This window comes from Galendromus occidentalis, unplaced genomic scaffold, assembly GCF_000255335.2.
Source record: "Galendromus occidentalis unplaced genomic scaffold, Mocc_1.1 scf7180000075683, whole genome shotgun sequence".
Lineage (NCBI taxonomy): Eukaryota > Metazoa > Arthropoda > Arachnida > Mesostigmata > Phytoseiidae > Galendromus > Galendromus occidentalis.
In genome coordinates, this window is record NW_003803673.1 from 16,771 (window position 1) to 29,149 (window position 12,379).

At 51.4% G+C, this 12,379-nt stretch overlaps 1 protein-coding gene across 1 annotated transcript; it reads left to right on the forward strand.

Moving 5' to 3' along the window:
• The first annotated feature begins 7,229 nt into the window (after positions 1-7,229).
• LOC108864734 (basic helix-loop-helix transcription factor amos-like) lies at positions 7,230-7,700 on the forward strand. Its single transcript, XM_018640918.1, has one exon. It carries the CDS (start codon positions 7,230-7,232, stop codon positions 7,698-7,700), a length of 471 nt encoding a protein of 156 aa, XP_018496434.1.
• The last annotated feature ends 4,679 nt before the right edge of the window (positions 7,701-12,379 follow it).

Sequence of the window (12,379 nt, forward strand, 5' to 3'; positions counted from 1 at the left end):
CTCCAGCACCCGAAACGGACCAATGGGTCCCAACTCCGTTTTCGGTGACCAGTCTGTCCAGACTCCGTTCACTGAGGAGGAACCGCCACTTGATGCTCGACTCATTGATCGCTCCTTCTCTGCTTCCCCTGTCGCCTCGCATATGCAGATCAGCTTATCGATTGGTCACCTGATTTGCCTCCAGACTCGAATAACTGAAAATATTGTATTCAGAAGGTATTATTGGAAAATTCTTCTTTCGACCAATAATCGAGCATCCGACGGCCAGCGCAGAATTCCCGTAGTGGATACGTCTTGGGCACGGCTGAGGGACGCATTTGTTTTGTCTTGATCAATTCTGCAGACTCGGCCCCCGAAGATGTCATTTGAAAACTCGAGCTTGATTAAACACTCACAGAACCTCTTACCAGCCTGCCGAGAACATGTAGTATGTGGACTTATGGATCACCTCGATTCTCGCCGCTCACAGACACCCAAGACCGCAGCCGTCTTCTTGGGTGGCCCCTGAAATTGCACGTTAACAGCACACCCTAATGTCATTTCCGTGAGCAAACAAGAAGAAAGGTCATTTCAAACGCACATTAAAAACATGTTAACATGGACTCACAAGCCGTTAAGCGTTCCCTTCGTTTGGTCAGAGAAAACCCAGCACGCAATGGCTCCCACAGAAACGCTGCCTCGTTCTCGGTATTTTTGTATACGTTGGCGGGACAAACGACAGAGCAAGAAATCAGAAAGAGACATAGGAAGGTGTCGATTTGTCTCTGTTCCTAGCAGCGGAGAGATGACGGAAAGCTTCGACGTGTCCTTGGAGCTTCCATTTTCCCGAGACTTCGAGAGCTCCGCAGAGAGAAAGTGAGTTTTCGGTAGCCTGTCGACAGCGTCCGTGGGACACGCGTGCCTAAAAGCCTTTGGAGAGTGTTTTCAGCCGCTCTCTTTCTCGTCCGCATGCTCCCGATATTCCTGATGGCCCGGAACCACAGGAGAAGTTTCAGGATTACTTCAAGTCCTCAGAGATAGGGGGCCCCAGAAAACCGTCTCTTGAGACCGATCAATTCACTGTATCCTTTGAAGATCTCGGGATATCGCATGAGCCGGGGACGAGCAGCGACTCGGATCCCGACTCCGCCCCCTTCCGATTTTTGCCACGAAAGAGAGCGGTAGAGTTCTTGGGAGATGGAAGGTAAGGGCGCTTGTTGATGTGCGGGAATTCCGCGCTCTGGGAGCGCCGCACTGTTTATCCCCAACGAAAAAGCGAATAAGTGACGCGATCACCGCTGCGGTATTGGATTCTCGAGTCGATGTCGGCCAGAGAGCACCTCTGAGGTATTCTGGTCTTTCGCAACTGCTCCATGCACTCGTCCCGCCCCCAACGCAAAAATCAGTTATTCCATTGTTACGTCCATGGAAGGCCGGCAGAGGTGGAGAGGAAAGTCACAGGAGACGGACGAATGTACAAATACGGAGAGCTTTTGTTTCAGGATGAAAAGAACTGGGAAGCGCAGTCATTTTCCTTCCAATAAGGGCAACAATTGGGAAGGCAGAGAGGACTGAATTTCAGTTTGCGGATCCTCTCGTCCCTGGTATTCGCGTTCTCTTCCGCTGTCTCAGTCGCCCTCGACCTCCACGCCGTCGCTGCTCTCGCTTTATTTGACACTCATCTTGCGCGTGGCGCGGAGAATTTCCTGGGAACGGCCACCCGAGCGCGAGAAAGGAATCGATGTCCTTTCCGATACTCGGATATCGTCATCCGTACGTCGTGCTTCCGATGGGAGCGGGAAAAAACGACCAGTCATCTTTCTGTCGATCGCGTCCCTAAGCCAAACAACGTGAGGAACTGCGACGTCTCTATCGGCGAATCGTTCGCGGTGATCCGGGTGAATGCGCGAAAATATTCCGTCATCAATTCATGATTCCGAAATTCTTTCTCCTTCCAGACGGATGGTCGCGTGCTCGTATCGTTGAGCGCATCCGCGACAATCTGTCGCGTGAGCTCCGCACAATATTCGGATCGTTTCGTATTTCTTCATCTCCTCTCCAGTCGTTCTTTTCCGTCACTGCCGCTGGTTCCAATAATAGCCATGTTCCCAAATTATTGAACAATTTGATAGAATCGATCGCTGCAGCCGCCGTGTTATATACCCATCCACTTAATTGAAGAATTGGCTCCTTGGCTCGCGATGTGATCACCCTTTGCTTTTCTCGTGGCTCCTGCTTCGTTCGTTCGTTCCTCCGCTCGCTCGCTCGTTCACGTCTCCGCTGCCGAACCGATACCGAGGAAGAGAGAATGGTCGGCCGACCGAAGACCAAAACTACCGAATTAATATCAACAACGACGTCGGCGCGGACCGCAAGTTCTGATGGGCGTTTCTATTAGGATACAGTGACATCGCTTCTTCTTCCGATGCTTTCCATGTTCCTCGATCCCTCTCTCTACCCGCTGTGTCTCTTCCCCTCTTGAGCGTCGTATAATTGTCACAATTTTCAGAGACTGCGGCTGCCGCCAGGCAGAACGAATCCAGAAATCGTTGAAGAAAGACAATCCGGTACGATTCGGAATGAAATGATATATTTCTCAATAAAATTTCTGCCACTTCATTCTCAATATTGGTCCGATTGAGTCATTATTCTCTGCTCGGACACAGACTGCTTGCGGCGAGGGAATGCATTCTCCTTGTATGTGGTACTCATGGATACGTACGCTCTGGGCCGAACGTCGACGAATCGCTTTCAGCCTGACTTTGCTCTGGATCTGGCCTGTGCTCGACAGGCATGGAAAGTGCTCATAGATGATCAAGAAATTGTTTCCGACAGACCCGGACGTCATTCTGACCGAATAAGCTCAGTGGATCCGAACGGTACGACGAAAAACCTCCTCTCAGCCCTCACGACTGCTCTCTTCTTCTCTCTTTCGATCCGAAGCCGTAATGAAGCTATCGACTAATCGCATGAGATGAGTCGATGATTGACGGGCGACCCGTGCGCTGATCGCGGAAACTCATGCGAGGAAAAAGTGAAAGCGAATAATCTCGCTTCCCGCGTCATGAAAACCAGCGGCACCGTCGGTCGGTGTCGACCTGAGTCGATCAGGCAGTGGTTGACCTTCGACAGGCCTAGGGACGCCCTGGATTTGATTTGATTTTTTTCGCTGCTATTTTTTTGCCACAATAACTGCGCCCGCATCGTGTTGAGGTGAGTTCCACCGCCGAGTTCACTTTCCGAATGTGATCTGAGCTCAGAAGTTCAAGTGTTTGATTTGCGGCCGTTGTCTATGCGCGCGCGAGCAGTTCAATGACGTCGGCAACGCGCAGTCGCGCGACCGCCTGATCGGCTGTATCAGCTTTTTTTTGTCGTTCGTTCTTTTCCTTTCAGTCAGTGAGTGAGTGACTGACTCTAGTCGCATGCCAGATGCTGTCTTTGAGCCCCACGGTTTGAACTCACCGTCGTTCGCCGTCCCAACGGCTCTGCAAGCTAGGCAGCGAGCATACATGCGTCGACGACGAAGACGGCGGCGGCTCAGACCCGCTACATTCGTTCATTGAAGAAGCTCTGCTCACAAGCATACCCAAATGAATTTACATTCGTCGGCAAGGAGGTAGACAAACAGATGACTTCAGGCACAAGGGAAAAGGTATCCGAATCACAAATGCTGTCGCGTATCCCTAATCAACAATGCAAGGGCAGGGTGTAGGTCTCGCTCGATCTAAATGAGAAAAGCCTGTTGAGGACCTTCGTTCCGTCGAGTTGTCGAGTGTTTCGATCCGGGCCAGCATCTTCCAGTACGAAATAAATTCAGAGCCGAAACCGACCAGTCTGAATTCGATTCAGAAGTTCGTCGATATCCTTCGTCGAGGGAAGCCGCTACGGACTCGCCACCGATCTCATTACGCTCCATTAGGACTTGCTCGCGACGCTTGCAACAATGATCGCTCGGAGATTCGATCTCGAGTGCTTGTCGCCAACAAGCTATCGAGCTCCGCTATTCAATAGGCTAGTCTACTCAATCATTTGGCTTTCTTAGTCGTCGTTTAAACGACTTGTGAATAGACTTCCCAAAACAGAATGACCTGATGTATTGACTCTCGGAGTTGCAAACCTCTGATATAGGCGCCTTCTTTCGTCACTCGCATTGAAGACCCCCCATGATACAACGATGGCACCTTAATTCGATAGACCACCAGCACTGATTTCCCCTATCGGCCACAACGGGGCTTGAACCACGGAGCTCACATTTCGGAGTTCCGAGCTTCTCCGCTCACAGGCATGACTTCGTTTTTGTATTCAACAGCGCTGCAGGGACCACTGACTGAACTGAGTTGTGTCAGGTCTCCCGGGAGTCCGGTTACGCGGCTCGCGAGACCAAATTGAATCGAAATAACAAGACAGTGAGGAGAAGAAGTTGGGTCGAGGTACACTGAGATTCTCAGCGAACTCCTCCTGTGCTCACAATGTTTTTCCACTTATAGAGACAAAAAAGGGCTGAAGCAAAGTAAGACAAGGGACAGAGTAGGCAGGGCTTTTTGGAAGCACGGCGGCAGCGACGACGGTGACGACGAAGTCGAGGCGAACAGCAAAAAAGATTACCGACAAAATAGGATGAGGGGAGACCCAGACGAGGAAGATGAAATCCCTTTCGTCTGGAAAGAGGGAATCCACGAGTACTTTTCATCACATGACAGCGTGACTCGAGGGGAGCGATGAGGAAGATAGGGAGAATCAGGCAGAACGGAGGAGCAAGAAAAAAAAGAGGGAAAAAATCAATTTGACGACTGTCGATTTACTCCGAGTGAGTTCCGAGGATCCGGAGGACAGTTTTCCCTGGCCTCGCTCGAATTCGGATCTCGCAGCAAATCCCCTCCTAGGAAATCTCGGCTCTGTTTCACGGGAGCGGTCCGCTTCTTTCCATTCCCCTCGGTTTTTTTCCCGACGCTTCCTCTCATGCGATTCCTACGTGCGCACTCATTTGGTCCATCGAAACAAGCTCGGAGCCCTCGACAAACTGCGTGGTTCGTATCACGGGGATCCCTGCATCCCTTTTTGGAAGCTTCCACCTCCATCTCTCTCACGTCGGATTACGATCTCTCCTCGGGTACGTGCGAATCCACAGGCGCACAGCGGTTCCGAAGGCCTTTCGAATACGAGAACCGATTCTCAGTCTGCGGCAAATGCCGGCAGTCGTCTGTGAAGTTTGGACGAGAGACACGGCACAAAGTCGAACGCGGCCGACTTGTAGCGGAAGAAACAAATCTCTCAGACATCATCGGGGTATCAATGCCGAACTCAGGGCGAAACCGCATTTTCATTGAGACTTCAAAGTGGCTTTTGTACAACAACGGATTGTTCAATGTAAGCTGGGGTTCGCGCCCCTTGGACGGAAACGCCCACTGTTATAGTGTCGTGTCGGCATGGCCGGTCGACCGAGCGACCGACCATGTTGCTCTCCACGTTCGATCCGCTGCGACTTCAAGTCGAGGAGTGTCCTCACTTCGAACGACTCTTGAGACTTCCTCTCCTCCACGGAGCCTTTCTCGCTGACCGAATGTCCGAGCGAGCGACCGACGAACCGTTGGACTGACCGACCGACCGACTGACTGACTGACTGAGAAGGGGGAACTCTAGCGTAGAGTCGAAAGCGACTCGCTAAGCCAACTACACTCCGCTCTACGTTCGAAGTGACTCTGGTCGGAACTCTCGAGATTTAGTGCCGCGTCGCGCCCCGCCCCGATGACGACAATCGTCGCTCGGAGCTCCTGGTTCAAGTCTTGATGAGGTTGTCATCTCCTCTTGACTCGTTTTGTGCGAGATTCTGAGAACGAGCGTTCTCGCACTCAATTTCTCGTTGTCGTCGTCGGCCGCCCGTCGATCTACAATGCCCATTGTAAAGAATGCCGCAGAAGTGAAGTGTCAAAGAGTCTAAACGATACCTCTATAATGAACTGCGTCCTCGTCGTCGAAAGACCGCAGAGAGTCTCGCTTATTTTGTAAGAACGCAGCCGTTATCGTTCACTCTAACACTCGTCCTATGGGGAGCGAGAGGAGATCGTGCTTTCTCTAAATACTCGTCTCCTATTCTCGCGATCTTGACGACGTTTTGACACCGTGCTCTATGACATCGATCACAACTACACGGACACCGGCGACTATCGGCTCTCAAAAGCGATGCTGCTCAGGGCACTGATGATGTCGACGATGGCCTTCTATGTTGAAAGTGATGACGATGATGATGGTAACCACCACCGCCATGATGATGATGATGACGCTCGTGGTTCGACGCTATGGTGGCTACCAGCGCATGAGAGCCGCTTAAATTAGGGGTGTCTCTCAGACGACCAACGACTAACTAACCGACCGACCGACTGAGCGAGCCACCGAGCGACCCGAAGAAGGAGAAAGCATTCACGAGACCGCGCGCCACCGACCAGAATTCCTTCCAAGGCGCCCCGGTGAATTCACCGTTTTCGCCGTGCTCGCCGAAAGAATTCCTGAAGTCCACTCGTTAGACCAGCGAGGAGCCGTCTCACGAGCAGCTCCGAGTGAACTTCTCGCGGACTTCGACAGAGCGCTCGTGTCGCATCGCTACAAACCAGTAGGTGTCAGGAACGAGGTCCGAGAAAGAGAGAAAGGTGCAGAGAAAGTGGGTATTTCTCCATCCATGGGGAAGGAACCACTAATCCTGGTCCTTCCGTAAAATACTGCGGCCCTAATAGAGGCCGATAGGATCACCGGGCTGCGGCCCACCAGGAAAAAAGCGGACCCTACTCTCTCATCGATACGGTCTCATGAACTTGTGGAGTACGCCAGGATACAGCGCAGCGGACGGTCCGGTCGAGCGTTCTACTAGTGAAGAAATTTTGATACGCATTCGAATCGTCTTTTTTTTATCAGTTGCCGATTTCAGCCTCCGACCGACGGACGCGACGCGGACGATGACGCTCATCGCCGAGCGTCTGAAGTCTTCTGCCTGTGAAGGACTCTGGATAGCTGACGGACTTCGACGGAGGCGGAGCTGAAGGCGGTCCGGGCAAGAAGAAAATCTTCATTCTCTCCATCTTCGTCGCGTCCGGCTTATTTAAGCCGAGCTGCGAGGAGAGCGAACTTCACAGTTGATTAGACTTCGATCGACTTCGAAAGTGCCTCACTTGTGACCCACCGGACTACTTTAACGTCTCACGGAACTTCTGGAGACTCGAATCGGACCTTTCGTGCCAAGATCCCTTAACTCAGACAGAATGGCTCTTGTGTCAAGCTACTTCGAACACCGCGAGTACGCGTCCACCGAACCGACGTATTTCTACGGTGACTGCTTCAATCAACAGCAATCATCGTCCCCGGGCTTCAGCACAGTGTCGCAGAGCCCTCCCCAACAGTCCTTCGACATGATGTACACCGAGTCGCAAGACATGGAAGACGCAAGCAGTGAATACTCGACCGGTTCCACGGAGGCTTCACGAGACGATAAGAAAGTTTCAAAATCGAAGAAGAACACTTCGACTGGAGCACCTCCGACCGTGATGAAGAAGCGCCGACTCGCCGCTAACGCTCGTGAACGTCGCCGAATGCATTCGCTCAATGTTGCCTTCGATAAGCTCCGAGACGTCGTGCCTTCCCTCGGCAACGACCGGAAACTGTCCAAGTTCGAGACTCTTCAAATGGCTCAGAGTTACATCTCGGCGCTAGCGGAACTCCTAGCGAGACATTAGCGCTGCAAACGATGATTGTTAAGTTATTGATTATGTAGATTTAAATAAGCCCTGTGCGAACGCGACGCGGTCCCGGCCTCAAGGTTCATGGTCGCGGTTGACTGTTCCTGTATATAGCAAGATCGAGAAGCACTTTGTTGTATCATAACTACAGCTCTAACCAAACGATGCCGGCGAAGTACATAGATGACTATGTTACGCGAAGGGAGCTCCGTGAGAGTTCGTCATCGACGGGGACGAGACAGAAGGACGACTGAATCGATCTACAAGTCTGCTAGTCGAACGCGCCATTTATTGCTCACTTTTTTCCCTGCGAATATTATTTAGAAGCCCGATAATGATCTATCGAACCACCCATTTTGAAACACACAAACTTCTATGAGGATGATGATCTGTTGACCGGATGTAAATAAAAAGCTCGAACGTGCCATTCACTTTACGAAGTACGATTGTCTCTTCTTTCGGACAAATAATGCTCACTCCACAGTTTTACTATAATTTCTCCTTTGCTGAATCGAAATCAATATTCCTATTGAATAGGAATTGGAATGTCTCAAGAATCAGGCGGATGAGATCTCACCTTTCAGAAGTAGAAGCGAGTTTCTCCATTTCATTCTCGAGAGGACAGAGGACGCGTCTCTCTCCGGTGAGACCTGAGACATTCTCAGAGGGGGCTCACGTCTTCGGAGAGTCCCAGATAGTAAAATCAGTGTCCAGAGGGGACCATATTTCTTACTCTCAGGCTCTTGCGCGGAGCGACGCTCCGTCTGCGTTTTATCGGCCGTTAAAGTCTCGATTTGCCCTCCCCTTTTTCCATTCTTCGCCACCAAGGGAAACTCTCCACGGAGTCCGCTTAAACATGAGAGTCATTGATCCTCATGAAATTTAGGAAGTTTCTTCCTTCTTCCGTCGTTCGAAACTCTCGGTGCTCTTCTCTGCGACGACCCGTACAGGGGACTCGTCTTGAGGATGACATCAGAATCTAAGTTTTTGAGACCGGGTTCCCATCTAGGCTCTCATTGAAGACAGTGCCAGACCGAACTAATAGAGTTTTCCGCTCCTCCATTCCCCAGAACCACAACCCGCGATTCACCATCTCAGGCTATGGTTCCGCTCGTTGCTCCGCCGCGCCGTCATCCCTCCAGCTGGAGTAAGGACGAGCATAAGAAACGGAGTTGACGGATCGTTTGATTGGTCACAGAGGGAGCGTCCATCCCGCTCCTCGGTATCGGAATCGTCAAGCATCCTCTCAAAGGCCGGGAGCCAAGTATTCGATTCTCACGAATTCTCAATGAAAATTTCAAGCATTTCGATGAGTTCACTCGAATGAACAGACGAACGTCGAGAATGCATTTCTGACAAGAAGACGGTGGCGCTAGCGTATGTATCCCAACTGATTGAGAGATGCGCGGGCTCACACAACACACACGACTGAGGTGTTGTCATCGGCGGTGTGAAGAAAACACGGCACGATTACGTATTGCACCAGAGAAGTGGAACCGCTAGGTAATTCAAATTCCACTTCGCCGAGTTTCCAAATCGCGCGTACGATCTGACTCCTGCCGATTCCCAGCGATCGAATTCACTCGAACCCCGTCGCTGTATCGAGCCGCAGAATGTTCTTCCTACGAGACATTGCGGATCTGGGATAATCGAGACAGGAAATAAGCCGACGTGAAAGCACGGATCGGAAAGATCCCCACCGGTCTCGAGCAGGACGAACTTCTCCTCCCCCCAACGCTTGTTGTAGTCTGTTTTCTGAGTGTTTCTTGTCATGAACGAATAGAATCTTGAGAGATCGAGAATTATTGATGAAAAAATGGGGAGAGGGGTCGCGCGAGCAGAGAAACAGCCAGCCAGCGCATCTGTGCCGTTGAACCAGTTCCGATCGCAGCGAAATTAATGATCCTAGCGTAGATGAGTATTTGTAGAAGAGAGAGAGAAGGATCGAGAACTATAAAGAAAGACTGATAAAGAACAGAGTGGCTGCGGCGGCTCAGGCGAGACAACCACCAGTGCATAGAGGTCGTTCTAGCAAAAGTCTGGTATGTAACAATATGTATCCCACAATGAGCGGGAATTTAACGATCAGCATCAAGAATTACGATACTACCACAGGCTCATCTCGGTGCTGCTGGGGATTCCATCCCCGAAATTCCCGGAAGAACTGCGCTCGTGGGAGAGCAGGGTTTCGAGCCCCCGGGGAGAGCGCGGGGGTAATTCATTCCAAGAAAAGTATTAAGCACTATCCGAGTCAAGCTTGCAGCTCCGAACGCAGCAGAGGTCGAAAAGTTCATCTCGACGGATGTTGACTGCGGAGTTCCCTCCACTAAGAAAAAGTCCTCGAGACCGGCGAGAATTGAACCCGAAATCGAAACAAAGCCTCTTCCCAATCTGAGCCCAAGCGCGAAGGCGTCGGATAGTCACGAACTTCGCTAACACTCGGAACTCTGGATTGAACTCCGAAAAAAAAAGTCGAGCCTCAGTCGGGGACTTGAAATAACAACGGAGAGGAAATTAATTTTCCGGACTCCGATGAACTTCGGTCTTCGCGCGCCAACCCTTTCGCTCTCCGTCGGCCAGGGATCGCTGAAAGCGTTGCGGGTATTACAAAGTTTTAGATGGGGTTCCGCGACGGTATCCCAAGATTCTGCGATCTCAAGATCGACTCTGAGTGAGTTCATGGAATGCTCCCGGATCCTAGTTCGGTGCACTGGAAAATTCAGCGGAACGATACGTGCTACCGATGGAGACTGAGCCCTCCTCCAACACATTCCGCTCTCGAGGAACGCCCGATCCAGGACGACTCCACCTCCCACCCTCATCGAGCTGGACAGAGGAGGCTGTCCGATTCGAACTCCGAGTTCTCACATCCCGCTCTAATGAGTTCAAACCCGGGGATATGAAACCCCGGGTCATCGAATGAAGATTCTGTTCGCCTAACAGCAAGTCGCATCGCTGGACGAGAGCCCCGTTGTTTGTGTCTCACCGCCCGGATCGATTGCCGCCGCCACGCCGTGTGTCCCCTACACTTTGTCACATTCGGTGGCACTTTTTCGGACGTGTGTCCACACCGAACGACCCCGGATGCAATTACGAACTCAAATACACACGTGTGGAAGCCGTACATGTACGTTGGTTTAGCGGTGTGGAAGAAGGCGTGAGGTCATTCGGAAGCGACATCTAGAGCCGCCGAAAACGATCAAAATTATAGTCGCTCGCACCCAGTAGCGATAAGTCAACCGCCGGTCAACCCTTCATTTCTCAGGGTGCACGGGCGTTGAGCACCCCATTCAGAGCAAACAAGGTGTGAAGTTCAAGATTTGATTTCTTGGAACGTCTTCAACTTCAGAGCGATGATTTTCGGGGAACCTTTCATTGGTCATCATTGGTTTATTCACGGTGATCGAGCCGCCGACGGGGGAGAGGGCTGGAGCTCTCTGTGTTCTCGCTCTATGAAAATGAAGAGTGAACGAGTTGATGTGAGCCTCGCATCTTGAAGTCGGACAAGAACATTCGACGGTTGTCGGAGAGAGCTGGAAACCACACCTGAAGGAGTCGGCTCATAGCGAACCCGTCGACGTCAAGAGATTTTGGGAGGCGGCCATAAAATCTTCCGCTCCTCAAAAAGAAATCGACTCTCAGAAGAATGGCATAACACACGCGACGAGAGGATACCTGGAGGAAGGGCGCTCTCGGGAGAATGTCGATCAATCATCCGCCATTTCCCATGCCAATATTTCGGAAAAGAATATTTCAACGAATAAAATTCACCAGCCAGTAGGGAACGGCGAATCTCTCTCCTGATCCAGGAAGCCCGATCCAAGTTCACACATTATCATCTCGTTGATGTACCTCGTCCTCAACTCGTAGTCCAGACAACGGAATACCGGAGCTTCCCAACTTGAGAACTCGTGTGTTTGCCCGACCTTGAGATGGACTCTTTTTCTCGGAGTGAGTTCCTCAAGGTGGGCTTCGTCCCCCGGCATCAGAGCTCCCTGACATATACATCTTGACCCGAATGTCAGTTTTTTTTTCGAAACTTCTCGCTGATCTCTCACCAGACGGTAGATGTTGAGCGGCATCGTGTTCCTCGACCTCATCAACGACTTCTCGTCGTAGCTCGAGTCGCAGAATCAGAGGAAGCATCGAGTTTGCCACTGCAAAGGGGACGTGTGACCTCTGGGACATCTCGGCATAATTAGAAACGTAAGCAGTCTCTCACTCAGTACTACTTCAACTCCATATACAGGCGAAGGCTATCAGAGGAGGTCGAGAACACTCACCAGGTTGCCTCCGCTGGGCCGTGCCATATTACCCCTTCTATCCTTCTCGAAGACGAGAAAGCGATATCCTCGAGAAGAGTCTTGAGACCGTTTTCGTCTCATCAGCCGAAATTTCGTACGAACTCGAGAATGAAAAAAGGCGATATCAAGCGATCAGCATCACGTAGAGAATGGGCGTGTTGCCAAGCAAGAAGGAGGGTGCCATAGGAAAACACAGGCACATTGACTCGGTGGCAACGATCGTCCTGAAGGCACACTTCTCGTGGCATCGGTGCTCTCACGGAGCTCCCCTCAGCGGAATCCGTTCCCCGCGGGGTGTTCAACGAAAAAACCTCGAATTTCCATGCATACTCTTCCCAGTGTGATAGGAAGGTCCGATCCCAAGAAATTCAG